This window comes from Poromitra crassiceps (assembly GCF_964638095.1).
Source record: "Poromitra crassiceps genome assembly, chromosome: 10".
In the NCBI taxonomy this organism is placed as follows: domain Eukaryota; kingdom Metazoa; phylum Chordata; class Actinopteri; order Beryciformes; family Melamphaidae; genus Poromitra; species Poromitra crassiceps.
The window spans coordinates 44,784,515-44,800,328 of NC_139631.1; the positions used below are offsets into that span (position 1 = coordinate 44,784,515).

The following is a 15,814-nucleotide window of genomic DNA, read 5'->3' on the forward strand; positions in this document are numbered from 1 at the left end:
CGTTAAAATGTTTTAGAGATATGGAATCTGATAATGCTTCTTCTTCACTCTATGGTTTGGCTGTAAGACAGAGGGGCTTGGACAGCTCGCTGGTACATCAGTGGTTCTCAACCAGGGGGTCGGGACCCCCTGGTTGAGACTACGTCACCAGTCTGATCATTTGCACCAAAGTTCATCTATTGGTAAGAACCGAAGGCTTAAATACCTTGTTCCACTGCAACATCATGGCTGGAGCACAAAGGATAAGAGCCTCGCTCCTACCTTCAATACGATCTTTGTCGCCCTCCCAGCCTGTAGACGGGAAGCGGTATGGCTGCCTCTATCTCCGCAAAATGTTCGTTCAAAAAGCACAATCATTGTTATAAATATCAACAACCAGCCAACAGATATCAAAGCTGGTGGGCTTATAGGGAAACGATATGGAAAGAGCGTAACTCAAACTGGTTAAAAGTGACTATCGCGGCGTTTTGAGCCAGAACACTTCCTTAGCAAACGTAGCGGCCAAGCTAACGGCAGATCTTATTCACTGTAATATTAAATATTGTATCTGTCTATGACACGTCACTCATTAGACAGCTGTCTGACGTCAGCACCCGATTCTACCAAAGAGCTACAGTATATTTGAAGAGTTTGAGTCCAAAATAAGGTTATTTGTCAACAAAATACACTGGCAACACTTTGGCTAATTAGCAGAGCAGGAAAAAACACGGCTACACGTGAAATATCTTAAAAATGACAAAACTGACTGGAGGGGGGCTTTAAATCTCCCATACCAATGATTATATTATATATAAAGCTATATAAACTATATATAAACTGTATAAAACAAATCTCCCATACCAATGATTTGATGTATTATATATAAAGCTATATAAACTATATATAAACTGTATAAAACAAATCTCCCATACCAATGATTTGATGTATTATAAAGCTATATAAACTATATAAACTGTATAAAACAAATCTTCCATACCAATGATTTGATGTATTATATATAAAGCTATATAAACTATAAACTGTATAAAACAGATTTCAGTTAATGAAATCAGTGTGTGTAATGCGTGTGCACTGAGAAGTCATCTCCTCCAGTACAGACCGTGGCACAGTGACAGGTGATTGCTACACTAGCGTAGCTAGCTATCTAACTACTGCAATAAAGTTGGGTTGGGCAGCGCCGGGAGGGCTGGTGTCACAAACCCCAGCCTAAAGTTTTTTGGGGTTCACGGCTCAAAAAGTTTGAGAGCCAGGGGAGCCACTCTTCTACAGTGGAATATTCACCGAGACTTCCCAGACCAGAAACGCCCCTCCAACATCTCAAATATCCACTTCTCCACCACCGCTCCAAACGAGGGCACGCAACACAAAACCAAACCACTGTTACCCTACAGAGTGTAAACCGTGTGTGTGTGTGTGTGTGTGTGTGTGTGTGTGTGTTGCAGCTGGAGGGGAAGGTCCAGCAGGGAGAGAGAGACTTTGAGCAGATCTCCAAAACCATCCGCAAGGAAGTGAGCAGGTTTGAGGTCAGTATGGAGCGATGATGGATGGATGGATGAGTGATTGATTACAGTAAATGAAGGTACACATAGATCTTCAATCTTGAGTGTAATTGTTGTGTTTTTCTTCACAGAAAGAGAGAGTGAAGGACTTTAAAACCGTCATTATCAAATACCTGGAGTCGCTGGTCCAGACACAACAGCAGGTGACCTGATACACCTTCCTATGACAAATAATGAGTGTTAACCCTCTGGGGCCGGTTGCACCAACTGGTCTTAACTATGCCTGATCGTAACTCCTACGTCGGTCTTAGTTAACACGTTCACTGCCAATGGCGAGTTGACTCGTCAAAAAAATTCCAACGGTTCACTGCCAATGACGAGTTGAGACGTCAAAAAAAAAAAAAAAAAAAAATTGACGGTGCTACGTGGATCAATGCCCCCCACGTCTCCTATAAAAATATTGGAGCGACCGAACGTGTACAACCCATTCCACCGACCCACTAAGTGGCAACAGTGCTCTCCATTCTAGAGGAAGGCAAGCAAAAAGCAGTGTCAGGAAGCCATTCTCATGAAAATGGATTGGCGAAAATGCTTTCGCGCTTGGGAGCTGGCGGTGGGGTTTTGCAAATTTGCATAATAGATTACGGGTGGAACACACTTTGAAAACACGCAGCATAAATAAGACCAGAATCGCAAAAGCTTCATCAAAGCTCTCAGAACCCCAAGAAACGAGCGAGCCCATCCATCCAGACTTGCCCAGCGGCCGCCAGGCAGACAGGCAGACAGGCACAGCAGCAGCAAAGCAGTGAGCTGGTGACGCGAGGTTACAGCAGCAGCAGCAACGAGCTTGTGACACGCTCGCTGCAGCCAAGAAGAACACACACGGAGGGAGGAGTTTGAAGGAAAGGGGTGTTTCCTGCTGTTATGGAGGAAATTACTGTTCAAAACTATTGTTTAGATGTCTGACGTCTTACTGATGCCAAAAATGAATGGTTAAAGTGACTGTTCTATCGAATTTCACAAAAAGCCGTTTATCTCAGAATAAATTTACAGACGCTGAAACCATGCTGTATTCAACTGCTAATGCTTACATAACTACTAACTCTACAAACTAACTCTTTTAGACAGAGAAAGCACACATTCTATTAGTTCTTTTGAGATATTGTGTGTTCACAAAATCCTAACAGAAACGAATCCTCGGCTCTTGAAAGATGAGCCAGAATCCTCAAAAAAACCCTCTGGCAGAAGCTAACTACAGTTTTGAAAAACGGCTGGCAGTGAATGTGTTAAGACCAGTCTTTAGAGTGGATTTACGGCTGTTGCACCGACAGGGCTTACGTCTGGTCTTAACTACGCCGGTCGTAGCGATGCGCGTCCATGTGAAAGCACGGGAATGCCCATTGGAATGCGGCACGCGACCTGTTTAGAAGAAGAGTGCGCTGACGTCAAATGACGCTCCACTGACCCCCCACGGCTATTGTGGCTAATGCTAGCGGCTGTCGTTAGTTACTTTACATGACGTTTATAACGTGACTATATTTATAACTTTTATAACGTACTCCGGTTTCCCGTTTATAATTCGGGTCTGAATACAGCCGAGTATAACAAAGCTGAGGGGTTGTAGCTATTGCACCTTACGCCTGCTCTGGACTCGGCGTAATAATTACGACCGGTCTTAGTGAGAAGAAGGCTTAAAGGGATAGTTCGGTTTGTTTGAAGTGGGGTCCTATCAGCTAGTTCGATACACTAACTTAAGTAGGTACAGTGGTCTTGAAGCGGGGCGCATTGTGTAACGAGACCGCGCACTCAGAGCAGCAGCCAAATCAGCCTTTTCTCTGTAAGTATGGGGGTCAACAACTAAAACGTAATTTAGCCACCGAAAACACCTAAAACAACGGCCACCTAAACAAATCGATATCTGTGTACATGCACGCTCTATTTTGACAATTTTCAACGCTTTACTTTTCCGCCAAACAGCAGTTTCATTCGGCACTGCTTTTTCTCCCAACCGTACAACTACCGTATTCCTCCGCTAAAAGCCAGCACAGAGCACAGAGCCGCGGTTTACAAAACAGGAAGGCTTAGAAGAGAGATAAAACACTGACTTACTTTAGAGACAACAAGTCACCTGGCCTCTCTGGTCTGGGACGTTTTCCACAATTTATCCTGGGAATGGTGAAAAAGGTCTGCAGCCAGGGCACCCAGGCATTTAGACAGGAGGCGCATCTCTCTGCCTGTTCACTCTCTGCAAAAGTTCCTCTTCTGTATTCTCTCTGGTTCATAATTGTATCCTCTTGTCACCAAGGTGAATGGCATATCATCCTCGCTATCAAAATCACTCATATTTTCGTTCGTGTATTCTATTTGTTGTGTCTTCACTAACAAACCGAGAGAAATAAAATACCCCCAAATTACTGCGGATCCAGTGCTGCGGCTCTGTGCAGGCTTTTAGCGGAGGACGGTTGGGAGAAAAAGCAGTGCCGAATGAAACTGCTGTTTTGCGGAAAAGTAAAGCGCTGAAAATTGTCAAAATAGAGCGTGCATGTACACAGATATCGATTTGTTTAGGTGGGCGTTGTTTTAGGTGCTAAATTACGTTTTAGTTGTTGACCCCCAGGATTTACAGAGAAAAAGCTGGTGAGGCTGCTGCTCTGGGTGCCGGATCTCGTTCGATGCTGCGCCCCGCTTCAAGACCACTGTACCTAATTAAGTTAGTGTATCTTACTAGCTGATAGGACCCCACTTCAAACAAACCGAACTATCCCTTTAAGACCTGTTGGTGCAACCGGCGTAGCTGTTAGGTCGTAAAGTTATGACGACTTAGCTTTAAGACCAGTTGGTGCAACCGGCCCCTGAAGCCCACACTTTCTGTCACATTATTTCTCACTGTGGGCTCATTGTTCACTACATATATAAGTCCTGCACCTCTGTTATAACACAGTTATAATGTCATGAATCATAAATTGTTTATTTGATAGATAGAATATATATATATATATATATATATATATATATACATACATACATACATACATACATATATATATATATATATATATATATATATATATTATGCTCCATATGCTATACATATTGAAATATGTTGGTAACACTTTACAGTATAATAACGTTCAGTAGTATGTCATTTATAAGCCATTAGTTAATGATTTTTTCATTTACTAATGATTTGCTCATCATTTGTTCATCATTAACAAATGTGTATAGACAGGTTGGAATATAAAAACTTTGAATAACTTACAACTTAATCATCTACAAATGTATATTAATGTTTTTTAAATGATTTGTTTATCATTAACTAATAGCTTATAAATGACTTACTACTGAACATTATTATAAAGTGTTACCAATATGTTTATAATAGCTCTCCACGGGCTCTCTATAATAATAATAATAATAATAATAATAATAATAATAATAGTATTATTATTGTTTATTGTTGTTTATTATCACTCTTATATACAAATGAACTAGAAAAACATGTATTTACTGTAAAGTAAGCATCTTTCTCTCTCTGTCTCCTCCACAGCTGATAAAGTATTGGGAGGCCTTCTTACCTGAGGCCAAGGCCATCTCATAGAATCCATCCACACAGAACAGACACTCCTGACAGGTTCCGCTAAAACTACAGTACCCATAACGCACTTCTCCCCCGGACTCCGCCCTCCTCCCTCCTGTTTACGCCCAGAGCGAAGCAGCGACTTGACGGAGCCAATCCACTCTTTGTGACTTTTTTGCGATCATGAAAAACCAAACCAACACAATTAATTTCACCGTTAGCGTCACGTAACGGCTCACCGCCTCCGCCCTCACTCATGCTGCCTTCATGTCCCGTGGGAATAACTGTCGTCCCGAGCCTTTTGACGGGTCAAAGCAAGTGTAAGTAAATACATCTATTACCATTCCAGAGTAAATGGAGATACAATAAGAAAAACATATTTTCATCCTCGCCTAGTGAATAATCTCATTTTAAGATTCAAGATTCAATCAATTTATTGCCATGTCAACATAGTTGATACAAATGTGTCTTGGTGGTTGGTTTAAAAGGCAATATCACCATTATAACCAAGATGCCACAGATAATAATGCTGCTGAATGTATTGTTATACTCCTATACTACAACTAGTTTACTTACACTTGATTCATATTTCATAGCTTCATACCTTTCAAACAAGGCCAGACATAATGCATATACCGGTAGGCCTTATGGTTGAGGAGCCATCCTGGTTTATTTGGGGTCTGTCTGTCTAGGCGAGAAAACACCCCAAAGCACGCTGGGCTAATGAGGTTTAAAGTGTCGGCTTCAAAGTGTGAACTCGCTCAAAGCCGTCCAGAGTACGTCACGTAGACTTTGTCACACACGATACGCTGGACTTCAAACAGACTGCAATCCAAAATCCAAAAAGTCGCTAAGTTTTGATCCACTAAATTACTTTTTTGTTCATTTGATTTATAAAAATTCTTCATTGTTGCAAGAAAATTGTCCATTTACACTAGTGTTTTAGTGTATTTTATTCAAAGGGAAACCGAGAGTTCCCGAGTTTATATCCCAACTGAAAGCTGTCGTGAATAGTATGATGCAGCGATTAATCAATTCGTTGTCAACTAAAATAAATCGCCAAGTATTTTGATAATTGATTACCGTAATGATTTCGAGTAGTTTTTCTTACGAAAAATGATTGCAGCTTCTTAAATGTGAATATATATATATATAATATATAACATTAGTTATAATATATATAACATTAGACGTCATCTTGGACTTTGGGAAAGACTGATCCACATTTTTCGCCATTTTCTGACATTTAATAGACCGAACAACTAATGGATTAATTGAGAAAAGAATCAACAGATTAATCCACAATGAAAATAAATGTGAGTTGCAGCCGCATGAAGCTCGTATCTACGGTCCTTCCCATATGACGTGAATGCAGCATGAGCTTTGACCCTGTGATGTCATCAAAAGGTGACAGCTTTGCTCTCTGTGGATGTCCCCTCCTTGGAGTCGTATGTGTGAACCAAAAAATATCACGTCAGCATGATCAGAATTTCTCTTTCAGCTAAGGGTATCCATTGGTTTCAGTGGGGAAAGCGAACACGCTGTTTTGTGGGAAAAAACAACAGCAGTGTAGGAACGTTTCCCCGCTGTCTGACATTCAAAATGTCCCCGTATCATTTTGTGGTTTGGTGAAACTGGTCTGGAGTCAGCGTTTAAGGTCGCCTGTCGCCTGGTCAGTCCCTCACTTCCTCTCCTGAACCTATCTTTTTGTTGCTATATGATCGTGAGGGAAGGCAACACTTTCTATCTCCACACTTTGAGCCAATGAGAGCAGAGAATGAAGCCGCTCACTTCCTGGTTCGGTTCAAGGAACCTATAAAGAAGGAAGAGACATCACTCACGTCACAGCGTTCGACTTTGGGGCCAGTTCTATAGATGGTTTTCAGGGAACAGTTTGACACCTAGCTTATTTCCTGTCAGGTATTGTGCTACAGTAGCATCACAGTGCAACAGGAAGTTAGCTACGGGCAAATTAGAATGTTTATGTTGTCGAGATGAAACTTGACTTGACTTGAAGTGAATCCAGCGCCGCTCACTATAAACCATACTATCTGTGCCGTTTCACCTTTGATTGAAAAATGCTTCCACCAGATTAAAGAAAACACATTATGTGATGTTGACTGATGTTTTTTTATGTAAATGTGCACTTTGTTTTCCTTATTATTGGTCTCCAAATGGATCATGGTTCTGTCCAGCAGCTCAACTCAAGCCCCTGTTTGGTCCAAAAGAGAGCTAGATTAGCTAAACTACATCATGATACATGACTTGATGGGGCAGGTCCAACCTATTATTTAATGTGTTTTCTTTAATAGTGAACGGAGCAAAAAAGCAGATTGTTAGCATAATTACATTTTCTCATTATCTTGCGGATTGTTTCAACCATTGACTGTATAAAAGATGGACGAGGCGTCTCTACTTCGTACCGCTATGCTAAAGTGAACCCAAAATATCTCCTTTCTGCGAGCTGCCATCTTGGCTTGTGTGATGTCATTTGGAGGCGGAGTCTGCACAGTAGAGTCAGCTGGTGGGATGACAGCCCGCAGGACAGCTGTCCATCCATCTGATGGAGGTTTGAGAGCGGCTGTCACAGCTGTCAATCAAGACGTTATACCCCCTTTTTGTATTGTCAAATAACGAATTATTAAATACAAACGTATCTGAAAAATGAGCACTTGAACATACATCAGTGTGATAAGAACTACCTAAGATGACAGAAACCATCTTTGGGGGGAATTTATTTGACGTGTTTTTTGAATTTTTTGTTTGGCTCATGTCCCATCCGCTATCATGGAGGGGTGCAGGACTTTGACCTATACTGCAGCCAGCCACCAGGGGGCGATCAATATGTTTTGGCTTCACTTTTGGGGAGCTGACATGACATCCATCTTTTATCGTTTTTACAGGGAAAGCTATTAGCATTGTTAGCAAGCTGTTTTTAAGGTAGATGAAGGATTTGCTGGTGATGGCAAATAGAATGAAAAAAATCTAAGTGTGGCTTTAATACTGAGAAGTGAGTTGTTGTCCAGGTGACAGAGTCTGTCTGTCCGTCCAGAGAAATGCCCTCAGACTGTGATGATTATTATGGGCTGTTTCTCTGCCTGCTAATCAGTGCTTCTGCTGGTTGTACTTAGAAATGTTTCCACACTTAAAAACTCTGTTCCGATCGCAAATTACTTTTTGTTACTTTGAAACTTTTTTTTTATGCCATTCTCTGTTGAATAAAAGCACATTTCGTACATTAGAGAAGCTGGGATCTCACGCTAAATATCAGATATTTTGAAGTTCTTCAACATCGTTGACTGGATTGAGGTCGATATTGAAACTGGAAATTGTGTTGATTTTTCCGATGCCCCGTCCTCCACTCGTCAGTCTGAATCATATAACACTGTGTTGATTGATTGCTACTTTTTGTATTTTATTCCTTGTTTTATTCTTTTTTTGCCACTTAATGATGTGCAATGGTTGAGAGATTTCAGTTGATTTTTTTGTTGATATTTTCATGAATTATAAAATGCTTTGTCTGAGATTTTTTTTTAACTGTTTGAATCTGTTGGTTTTGACGTGACATTCCTGCAGCACGGCAAAGCAGTTTGACTACTTTAATTACAATAAAGGAATGTATCTCATCCACAGGCGTTGTGGCTTTTAATTGTCAAAATGATGAGAATTTACACAGTGGATCATATTAAGATGTTACCTAAATAATTAACAATATTGCAGTGAACATCAACGATTCAATAACATTTGATTGATTTTAATTTACAGTGGTTATCAGATGTCTGTGCACACTTTAACTTCACAGTTTAATTATTTTTAGGTCAAATAAGAACTTGTCAAATCAGACTTTTTGGACTTTAATGTGGATAAGGGATATACAGCAAAATCAAAATAAGAAGAACAAAACAATTGCTCCTAACAAACGTAACCGAAGTCAAATTGGTTGATTCGGCTCTCATCCACACCTCCTCACTCTCTCCTCTCTTCCTCACACTCTCCTCTCTCCCTCACACTCTCCTCTCATCCTCAATTCAATTAAAAAAGTGCTCAATCACACCTTTATTTATTTATTTATTTATTTTACCTTTATTTTACCAGGCGAGACAATTAAGAACAAAATTCTCATTTACAATGTCGACCTTCCTCTCCTCACTCTCCTCTCCTCACACTCCCACACCTCTCCTCATTCACACATCTGCTCTCTTGACGCTCACCTCTCATCCACACCTTTCCTCACTCTCACTCACACCGCTCCTCTCCTCACTCTCCTCACACTCACTCTCCTCTCATTCACAGATTATTTGATTGAGCATTTCAAGCATCTGACATTGGTTTCAGACAAGTTAAATCTGATCTTTATTTTCTATTATCACCAAGTCAAATGTAGAATGCAAAACAAATCTAACTTTATCTCAGCATGATGGACTTTAGTGTTTGTTTTGGTATAAAATATCAGAAATTTATATTGCTGTGAGTGCAGGTGTATCACACACAAAAAACACTATTTTATAACTGCTAACATATCAGTCTTTTGTCTACGGTCTATGTTCTTTTATTTTAGAACTGCTTCCACTCTGTCTTTTGTCTACAGTCCGTGTTGTGTAGATTTGTTCTCCTCAAAGACAGCTGTTATATGTGAGGGAACCAAAGCTCTCCAGGCAACCCGTTACTGGGTAAATTATGGTCCCATTTAGAGTCAAACAGACAGTTGTGTATAAAGTACTTGAAAGCCGTAAATCAGTAACAGTACAGATATCTTACCAGAAAAAGACTTTGGTAAAAGTCAAAGTCACCTATTAGAATATTGCTTGAGTAAAAGTCTTAAAGTAGCTGATATTTTCTGTACTTAAGTATCAAAACAAATTTTCAGATATTAAATGTACTCAAGTATTGAGAGTAAAAGTAAGTGCTGCTTGAGTGGAAATCTTCTTGAGATTTATAGCGATTGACAAACAATATTATGGTCCATTACAGCCACCAACTAGAATGGAGTGTGGATCGTGATCAACGTAACTTGCAAACTAGGAGCACTGATTTGTCAGACCTGCTTGTTTGCAGGCTACCAAATTTATTATGATTTTACTTAAAATCGAGCTGAACCCAAAAATGACTTTTCTTTTCTTTTAGTTCAAATACCTGGGTATTCAGTGCACTTATTTAATAATGTATGCCAAAAAAATGACAAAAATCTAATTTCTTTGGTTTTTTTCACACTTTTTCACATCAAAAGTTCATTTTTCAAGATTTCATTCATAACAGTATAATCTACAGTTTGCTGACGTCACATAGTACTATAAAATTTCTACCCCATTTCAACCAATCATATCACGACATGGCAGCTGTCAATCAAATCTTCATTTCAGGATAATTTTCTCTTCCAAGAGAAAATGGTACCTAGTGCCTGTCATCTGGCAGAATTTCTAGCCCATAAACTAACTACTAACTTTGCCAATTGTATGAAACATACAAAATAAAGCAAACGGTAATGTCTAAGAAAGCAAAGAAATGTAACTGGCTCGTTAAACTCGCATTCCAGGAATATTGTATTGCAATAGCGTAACTGGCGCACGCCTCAGAGAGCCTGGTTGTCGGGTCGCCCCTCGGAGATTCCAGGCCGACGGGTTGCACTCTCCGCTCGGCAACACGAAGGCAGCTGGCTGCCTGCAGCTCGCTGAGCTCCACTCAGCCACTAACCTTGCGTCAGCAGGCTCTTCCCGAGGAGAGCGCCACAACACGCTGAATCCCACTTGATTTGGGGGCGGCCCAATCCAGTCCCCAGAATTGTCAAATAAAATCGACATGCTACTATGACCCGCCTCTCAACCTGTCATCTCAGACAAGTTATGTTTTCAGTCTAAAACAGACACCGACTCACGCGCCACTTGGGCTCCGTTGGGTTCATTTCAACTTTAAGATGCTTAGGGGAAATGTAGTGTAAAAGAGTAAAAGTATACATTTTATTTTGGAAATGTAGTGGAGTAAAAGTGAAAGTTGACAGCACAGTAACGTTATTCAACCTGCACAGCTGTTTAATCAAACAGCACAGTCACATTATTCAACCTGCACAGCTGTTTAATCAAACAGCACAGTAACATTATTCAACCTGCACAGCTGTTTAATCAAACAGCACAGTAACGTTATTCAACCTGCACAGCTGTTTAATCAAACAGCACAGTCACATTATTCAACCTGCACAGCTGTTTAATCAAACAGCACAGTAACGTTATTCAACCTGCACAGCTGTTTAATCAAACAGCACAGTAACATTATTCAACCTGCACAGCTGTTTAATCAAACAGCACAGTCACATTATTCAACCTGCACAGCTGTTTAATCAAACAGCACAGTAACGTTATTCAACCTGCACAGCTGTTTAATCAAACAGCACAGTAACATTATTCAACCTGCACAGCTGTTTAATCAAACAGCACAGTAACATTATTCAACCTGCACAGCTGTTTAATCAAACAGCACAGTAACGTTATTCAACCTGCACAGCTGTTTAATCAAACAGCACAGTCACATTATTCAACCTGCACAGCTGTTTAATCAAACAGCACAGTAACGTTATTCAACCTGCACAGCTGTTTCATCAAACAGCACAGTAACGTTATTCAACCTGCACAGCTGTTTAATCAAACAGCACAGTCACATTATTCAACCTGCACAGCTGTTTAATCAAACAGCACAGTAACGTTATTCAACCTGCACAGCTGTTTAATCAAACAGCACAGTAACGTTATTCAACCTGCACAGCTGTTTCATCAAACAGCACAGTAACGTTATTCAACCTGCACAGCTGTTTCATCAAACAGCACAGTAACGTTATTCAACCTGCACAGCTGTTTCATCAAACAGCACAGTAATGTTATTCAACCTGCACAGCTGTTTCATCAAACAGCACAGTAACGTTATTCAACCTGCACAGCTGTTTAATCAAACAGCACAGTAACGTTATTCAACCTGCACAGCTGTTTCATCAAACAGCACAGTAACATTATTCAACCTGCACAGCTGTTTAATCAAACAGCACAGTCACATTATTCAACCTGCACAGCTGTTTCATCAAACAGCACAGTCACATTATTCAACCTGCACAGCTGTTTCATCAAACAGCACAGTAACGTTATTCAACCTGCACAGCTGTTTAATCAAACAGCACAGTCACATTATTCAACCTGCACAGCTGTTTCATCAAACAGCACAGTAACGTTATTCAACCTGCACAGCTGTTTAATCAAACAGCACAGTAACGTTATTCAACCTGCACAGCTGTTTAATCAAACAGCACAGTAACGTTATCCAACCTGCACAGCTGTTCCAGGTATTAGTCGGTTTCCCAAGTATTGCTAGGCAAACAGAGTTATGTGAAAAGCTGTAGATTTTGATTGCTAAACTTACACCAAAAATTTGCGAGTGCTTTTATTTTATACTAGGCATCTCGCACGCTCGATTGCTAGGCTCGCCCGCCCTGCAGCTCGCATACGCAGCTCGCCCGCTGTGTGGCCTCGCCCTGGCTGCTCCTTGATGGCATACTTCAGGGATGCTGGATCACCTGTCCTGGAGCTCAGCTGGCAACATACAGCTGTCCATGGCTGAAGATGGGGGTCTGAAGCCAGACTGGCCACTTCTTTCTGTGTGTGCCCCGGGGACTTGATTTTGCTCTTATGAAATCACTGATGACATCATCACTGGGACTCTTATGAAATCACTGATGATGTCACAACTGCTTTTCTGACATCACCGAATGGAAGTGAAAAAATATGGCATTAGTTATCAAGAGGAGGTCACATAGAATAGCCTAAAGTGTGATTTGCTTCAAGAGATAGAGTCGTTTGGGATAATTTCACACAGTTTTTTCCACTTTCCCAGAGTCACAAACTAATCATGTCCTCCAGACAAACCCTTTTTTGGTATTTGGTGTAGTGAAGGATGTCAAATAGTGATATCAGGCTTAATTGTTGAGTGTCTATGGGATCAAATAACATAATCATGATCCCATAGGCATCCGGGAATTGAGGGAGGGGGCACATGGGAGAGGCCCACAGACTCAGACTTTGAAAACCCCTGGTCTAGGGTATGAAAAGTGGCTCGACTCAGCTGTTTTCCCAGTGTCCATCTGTCATAATGTCAGACTGATATCACAGCACCTTCTGCTCTGCCACACACACACCGTCAAGGGGGTCCAACATCTGCTCTGCATATACACACACACCGTACACGCGCACACACACACAGACCCTACACACGCACACACACCATACACACACACACACGGACCGTACACGCACACACACCATACACACAGACACACACCGTACACGCACACACACATCGTACACACACAAACACATGGACCGTACACGCACACACACACCATACCACACACACAGCGTACACACACCGCGCTGTCAGAAAGTGGGCTGTGCATTACTTTGCATTGTGGCTGTCACAGTATCGACTAGCTGTCATATTTAGCCGCGGCTGCAGCTTCTATAGACGAGGAAATTCATATCACACTTTATTAAGAAGCTCCCGACCCGTCAGGGTGTGTGTGTGTGTGTGTGTGTGTGTAGGTGTGTGTGTGTGTGTGTGTGTGTGTGTGTGTGTGTGTGTGTGTGCGCTTGCCATCAAAAATGCTTGATTTTCCATAACATTTTCTCAAAAATTGCAATGCGATTTGCAAAGTAATTTGCAAAGTTGTATGTGATTTGCGGTAAAATTGCAGGAACTGGCAAAAATTGCACATTGCGGGATTTTTTGTTTTGTTTTGCATAATGTTTTGCATAATGTTTTGCATGATGTTTTGCACTGGGTTTTGCAGTTGTTTTCGTTGGCCAATAAGAAGGGTTCGCTTTCTACATCGTGGTAATTTCATCTGAATGCGTGATGCGATGACATGTTGCCAAGTCGGCTTATTATAAGCGTTTAATTCATGTTAGTAGATGTATTAGTTAACTTTAGTTAATGAACACCTAAGACTCATTTTGGTGCAGTATATTTATTATTATGACTCATCCTACCATCTTACTGTGATTTTCCAACCGGGTCTCACAAAAATAACATGCGAAATAGTCATGGACATGTGACAACACTGAAACAACTGTAGAGAAATGGTCACATAAGAACAAACGTTGCTTGTGGCTTCCTGTTGAAATTGAATCATCAACGGCAAACATATACACCCATCCGCCACACGGACCACAACACCCTTACTGGCCAGCGTTTTATTCCAGTGTCACACTTCCAATTGAAATACATTATTATTTTAAAAGTAGCGCTGAGTGTCGCGAAGAAAATGCACAAATCTACAGATTAAATTTTGTGTCTGTTTCACAAACTGCCGTGAGATCGGGTTGGAGTTTCCCTCCAGAGCAGGGGTGGGCAATTATTTTTTACTGGGGGGCCACATGAGAAACCCAGATTGTTGCCCCCGTCATGCTGTAACCTCTAATTGTATCACTTGATTCAATTATAGAAAAAATACTGTGCACTTATTGAGGAAGAAGCACACTCACGACACACAAGTGTTTCAAAATAAAAGCCAATTAGCTCATCTCATTTGATTTTTCTAACTTCATAAGTAAAATGGTGTTGTTGGTCTTAGACCTCCCGGCCAGAACCATCATGACGGCCGCATCTGGCCCCCGGGCGCATAATGCCCATGGTCTGCTCCAGAGTAATCCGCCTTTTTCACAGCAGCCATTTTGTGTCTAAAGGGCAGGAAGTAACACAGGTGCAAGCAAAACATTAAGGAGGGCCCCGGGCGCTGGAACACCTAAATGGATTGGAAGCTGGAAGCCCTCATCAATGCTCTGCTTGTCTTCCTGCCTTTTAGACACAAAATCGCTGCTGTGAAAAAGGATCAACCCAGGTTCTGTTTATCCTAACGGCTCCCGGCTCCATCCAAGCCCTCCTAAACATCGCCTTATAGCTTCGGGCTAATGCTCCTGCCTCACCTTAACCTCCGCGTCTCCCTTTGACTCCAGAATAATGTGGCTACATGTATTTCTCTAACCTCTCGCTCTGCACCCTGACTCAGAATAATGTAGATGTATGTATTTTTAACCCCGCGCTATCAATCTGCCTTTAGAATAATGTAGGCACATCTATTTCCACCCGCTCAGCCTCCTAACCCCTCAATTTCCCCGCTTCACGATAATGTAGGTGCATCTATTATCGCCACTCCGCTGTCTCCGTCGCGCTTTAGAATAATGTAGGTGCACGTGTGAGTCTGTAACTACGCTGTGCCTCTTCACCCCCGTCCCCCCCCTCCCCCTCCCCCACACTATCACTCCGGCCCTGGAAACTGCGCGCCCCGTTTTCACGTCCGCGACCGAGCTGCTCGCCGCTCGGCTATACGGCTTCAGAATAAAGCGGGGGCGGATTTATTACGGACCCATCCATTACACAGAAACACCCCGACGGCTTCCATATTGTCTCCTTCGGCTTGTTTGGCCTCCCCCTCTGTTCTCTGGGGACGCACACGCACACACACGCACACACACACACACACACACACACACACACACGGAGACAAGGTGTAGAGAGAGAGAGCGAGTAGAATGAAACAAAGCTTGCTCGCTCGGCAGCTGATAACAGTGTTGTTGCAGTGAACACCCAAGCTTTTATTTATCATATCTCCAAATGGCGTGTGTGTGTGTGGGGGGGTTCCTGTGCTGTGGTCAGGATACAGTGACCTTAGTTGATCAACTACCCCTCAGCAGCCGATAAGAGGGCT

The 15,814-nt window shown here is 41.7% G+C and overlaps 1 protein-coding gene across 2 annotated transcripts in view; it reads left to right on the forward strand.

Moving 5' to 3' along the window:
- snx2 (sorting nexin 2) overlaps window positions 1-8,698 on the forward strand; it is a 55,298-nt gene extending 46,600 nt beyond the window's left edge. For both annotated transcript variants that reach the window (XM_083644900.1, XM_083644901.1), the window contains exons 13-15: window positions 1,443-1,523; window positions 1,631-1,702; window positions 5,047-8,698. In XM_083644900.1, the coding sequence (XP_083501026.1) occupies window positions 1,443-1,523; window positions 1,631-1,702; window positions 5,047-5,097 (204 nt within the window). In that variant the 3' untranslated portion in view covers window positions 5,098-8,698. The remainder of the gene's footprint in view (window positions 1-1,442; window positions 1,524-1,630; window positions 1,703-5,046) is intronic.
- The last annotated feature ends 7,116 nt before the right edge of the window (window positions 8,699-15,814 follow it).